General features: G+C 34.5%; 1 protein-coding gene across 13 annotated transcripts in view; it reads right to left on the minus strand.

Moving 5' to 3' along the window:
* Window positions 1–5,000, minus strand: part of LOC144978001 (polypyrimidine tract-binding protein 1-like) — a 351,175-nt gene that overhangs the window by 147,174 nt on the left and 199,001 nt on the right. For 7 of the 13 annotated variants that reach the window (XM_078923493.1, XM_078923609.1, XM_078923635.1 and 4 more), the window contains one exon: window positions 4,413–4,436. The exons of the other annotated variants lie outside the window; for them this stretch is intronic. In XM_078923493.1, the coding sequence (XP_078779619.1) occupies window positions 4,413–4,436 (24 nt within the window). The remainder of the gene's footprint in view (window positions 1–4,412; window positions 4,437–5,000) is intronic. 13 annotated transcript variants of the gene reach the window in all.

The following is a 5,000-nucleotide window of genomic DNA, read 5'->3' on the forward strand; positions in this document are numbered from 1 at the left end:
TCAAGATCAAATTGAAATGTTTCCTGTACGTTATGAAATAAAAGCATAACAGATTACAATTTGATATTGTGGGGAACAAAACACGGTTGGAAAAGGTCTAGCAAAACATGCATTTATCGATATACAATTGCAATAATATTATATTATTATTCTTATTATAAACTAGCTCGTTACCAGATTTGGCTGTCGGCAGGCAAAGCAATTATTTCAACTCGAGTAAGACAGCGTATCAAGATATTCCACGATATAAACACTCAGGATTCTCGCCATTTGGTTCTGATAATCTTAAATTCCAAATTTCCAGGCATTTCTATAAATAAACACAAAAGCCACGCCCCTTTCCGTCTCCAGTAAATGGATTCTGCTCTAGATCTTTCCCCAAAATCCACATGTTGTCATGTTTGATTTAGCCCGATATTTTTACCGTTTAGCAGGCGTCATGTCAAGGGCTTTGACTCATCGCTCAACCACTTACTAGGTACTCATCTTTCCCGAAGGAAGTAAGGAAGCAATGACGTTAAAAGGGGAGTAATTCAATAAATCAGGAGACGAAGATAAATGTTTAGCAAGGGAAACAACCGAAGAATGCTTCAATTTTTGTTGTTGTTTCGCCAGGGACGCACAATGATATTATTAAAAGTTTATGACTAAAAAATGATTGTATATGTTCCTTATTCCAAATATTTTATACAGATTAGATTAGATTTAAGGATATTGAAAAGAGCGGTAGAGGATGGTTAAGGGGCAGCGTGGCTCAGCGGTACGGTCTTTGCTTCGTACCCAAAAGGTAACGAGTTCGATCCCGCCGCTGCGCTGTGTGGCCTTGAGCAAGTCACCTTGCCCTAGCTCACTTTGCGGCGCTGCACTGCGGCTGACGCCTGGGTTATTCCAGTCTTTCCCTTGGAATAGACCCTAAAGACAAATTTCCCCTTGGGGATGAATAAAGGGAATTTTTTTTTTTTTTTAGGATGTTAGGGGTCGTCCTGAAGCAAAAACAAGAGACAGGTAGAAGAAACAAAATAGATTGACAAATAATACAACAGGTAGATAGAAATAAGCGGGGGGGGGGGGGGCAAATCAGTCAATAAATCAAGAAATTTACAATTAAAAAAAAACAGCAACAACAACAAAAAATAATGGTTAGTGGATTGATATAGTATGATACCTACTGATAGATATGTGGTAGGATAATAGAATAGGACATGTTGACATGACAACTACATGGGATAAATCTTGATAAATCGATTGATTGAAAATCAGTACGAAGCATAACAGTTCGGCAAATTGGGCAATTATTTGATGTAACAACGTAGTTCTAGTCAGGTGGAAAATCTTGCAACTTTGGCTTAAAATAGGGTTGGCGAATTTGTTAAATGTCAGACCCCAGAGAGAGGGGGAGAGAGAGAGAGAGAGAGAGAGAAAGAGAGAGAGAGAGAGAGAGAGAGAGAGAGAGAGAGAGAGAGAGAGACTTTAAAACAAAACTAAACAATACCCAATATAGGAGGACCATGGAGGACGTGTAGCAAATTATTTTGCCCACATCAGCTGACTAGTGATAGAAAATAGGGGAAACTGTAAAAGCCGAAATTTTAGAAGTCACAAAAATTGGAGGGCTACAAACGGACGGAAGACAAAGGATAAATTCAAACGAAGAAGAAAAAATGTCTTTTTCTTCTATTCCCCCCCCCCCCCCCAGCAATTCTTATATTTATCTCGTTTAGGAAGTGCATCATATATTTAAAAATCAATACAATATATAAGATGTCACAGAAAAACTCGAGAACCTAATAGGAAAAAAAAAATAATAATACAGAGTATGGTTGTAGACAAAACAACAGAGCGGTTTATGAAAGTCGATGAAAATAAGCCAGATGTAGAGTAGCTACATACTATGATGTGTGTCCTGATAGGAGCAGACAACCTGAACCAGCCAAGAATACAATATATCAACATTCCACACGAAAAATGGCACCCATGAAATTCAATAAAGAAGACACAATATTAACATCAAAAGTGACTGGTTAAGAATTGATATGACAATAGTATGTTATAATGTTATTATATGCAATAAAAAATAAAACAGACACCTGGACGAGAAATAAAACCCAAAAATAAAATAAAAAGATTTTTTTAAAAGCACAACAAAAAACAAAAAGAGACAATCGTAAAAAAAAGGAAACGGATGAACGAACAAACAGTGAAACGCAAGTCATATAAAAGAATAAATAGAACCTAAATTATAAGAGCATCAATGACTTTATATAGATACATATCGTTTCCCAAAAAGTTGTTATGATTGTGTTCATGGTTACACAATAATCTACGCTTTAAAAATAATTCTTATTCTAGTGTGTTCCAAGACTACGACATGACATAACCGACTCTAGCCCAAACTTGATCGCTTGTGTACCATCAATAAATTAAGAGTCAATTAAATATATTTCTAGGATATTTGAATAAAAAACCAATAGGACTAGAGAATGATTGGCCCACTGCTGAAGCTTGTCTATGAATAGAATCGCAACACAGCGTGACGGATTTCGGATGCTAACATTTTTCTTTAGCTAAGAGATGCTGGATTTCAATTTCAGCTCTTCAAGTCATATTATTTAACCTACAGATCCCGCCCTTCTTTTTTGTTTCTGTCTCCATCCCCCCAAAATGAATGAAAATGAATTAATTGATACAAACTCACGAACAAACACAACGACAACGAACCCCCCCCCCCCCTCAAAAAAAATTAAAATATTTAAAAAACAAAACAAAACTAAAAGAAAACAATCAAACAAATAAACAAAACAGAACGTTAAAAAAACTCAGAAAAAAATAAACAAAGAATAAAAACCCTACAATATATGTACACATACGCAATAGAAATCTGGAAAAATAAAAGAACATAGTAAGGATAGATCGAGTGATAGATACATTCACTATAATATATAGAATACGATATGGAGAGATGAAAAGAATAAAAACCCACAAACTTCTCAAAATACTTGAATAATGGGACATGCTATCTTATTGGGTTTTTTTTTTTTTTTGCAGCTCACGGGATACAGATTAACTTCACACGAGATGAAATTAGAATTTGCCAACAGCAGCACAACTCAGCACTTTGGGCAATTATCTGTGCATTGTTTATGCAATATTGCTTTTAATTGTCACTAACAGCCTGATTTATTGAGGGGGAAAATGTAGTTAAGGAAATAGCAGCTCTATGAATAAGAAAACAATTATAATGTTTACACAGCAAATTATAGATTTTGCAGATTAAACTGGTATATACTAACAAAACGCGTTTTTTAATTTTGGCCATAAGACATTTACTTCACAAGACAAGCTTTTTGACAGGTTGGGGGTCAGCTTAAACTAGTACTCTCTCAAAGTAATTTTCAGGGAAAAGATTACAATTATCATAAATTCTAAAGACTTCGGCTGTATGACAAAACACCCGTTTCCTGTTGGCCAGAAAAAAATTACTTCATAACATATTATCTATAAGTAAAGATAACTTCGATGAAGGTTTGAGACAATTTGACAATTTGGTGTCATCTAAATCATCGCTGCCACTCAGTCATTTTCGGGCTAAAGTTTAAAATATATAAAGTTTTCCACTCATCAAACATTCTAAAGATCGTCCTGTTGTATACTAACAGAAGTACTTTTTAAATGATGGCCATAAAATGTTAATAATGTAGATAGATGTATTAGCGAAGGTTTGAGTCTTTTTCGCGGGTGAAGGTCATATTAAATCATTGCTCTCAAGACGTAGTTTTCAAGTTAAATATTATAAAATGTGTTTTGTCGTTGAAAGGCAGTTCAATCCAAAGAATCCTATGATAACCTCATTTCCTAACTAATGGAGTTCAATTATATAATATATGAGTACATTAATATTTTGGGATGTATCCAAATTTTAAAAATTGCCGTTTGCATTGACTTAGCATTTTGAAAAGCACTCTTAATATTTTAAAAACAAACAAACTTTTAAATTCTTTTTTTTTTCGTTAAAAAAAAACTACTGAAGAGTGTGAAATTTAGTTTATTCAAGTGTTTATTTTTTAGATTTTTTTTTTTCAATTTCTTGAGCAATTACAATATTTCATTTCTTGGCCTCGGTTACAATAGTAATGCTGGGTAATCAGCTCAAAGTGTGACACATTATCAATTAATTCACTAATGTATTATTAATTTAATTATTAATCAATGTATTGTATGTATGCCCAGCTCGGTGTGGTTGTTTAGGATCACAGCAGGTTTATGTCATCTAAAGGTCTAATATCCTCGACTGTGCATAAAAAAGCAAAAAGATGGCACATCCCATAATATTCCATTCCACAGTGTTATCATGACATGCTATTTTTCAGGCGAGGGGTTAGAGAATGTTGCGGAGTGATCAAAAGTATAATTACCTTGAGTTCGGATCTGTAAGGAACCTGAGAGAATGGATGAGATAAAGATGGTAGCAATGAAGGATAGCAAAAACTCAACCATGGTGAAGAGAAGGATGAAATACTGATATGCATGCTATTTCTTTCTACTTTGTCTAATTTTTTTCAATAATATTCTTCAGTTACCTTTGGTGTTACCACATAAAAATGAACGCCAAAGCGTGCGCTCACACACACAAACACACACACACACACACACATATATATATATATATATATATATATATATATATATATATATATATATATTATATATATACCTCCCACAGTATTTAAGGTTTGAAAAACAATGTTTGAAAATCTAAATTCATGATGGAAAAATCATGTTTTCACCAATACCTGACCTCACCTCACCTCACCAAATTCTCCCGAACAGGTGGTCGTAGAGGAGACATGAAAATGATTTTGCAGCAAGGGCCCTCCGCCTAGATCAATCCTTAGGTTTCCTCACTAATGCCAATCTGTCCATCCCTGTCCAATCCTTTATAATGTACATCCATTTTGTTTGCAGACCCTCTCTTCCTGTCTCCTCCAAAATCCCTTGCATGA

This window comes from Berghia stephanieae, chromosome 1, assembly GCF_034508935.2.
Source record: "Berghia stephanieae isolate SIO BIC M18660-M18661 chromosome 1, UCSD_Bste_1.3, whole genome shotgun sequence".
In the NCBI taxonomy this organism is placed as follows: Eukaryota; Metazoa; Mollusca; class Gastropoda; order Nudibranchia; family Aeolidiidae; genus Berghia; species Berghia stephanieae.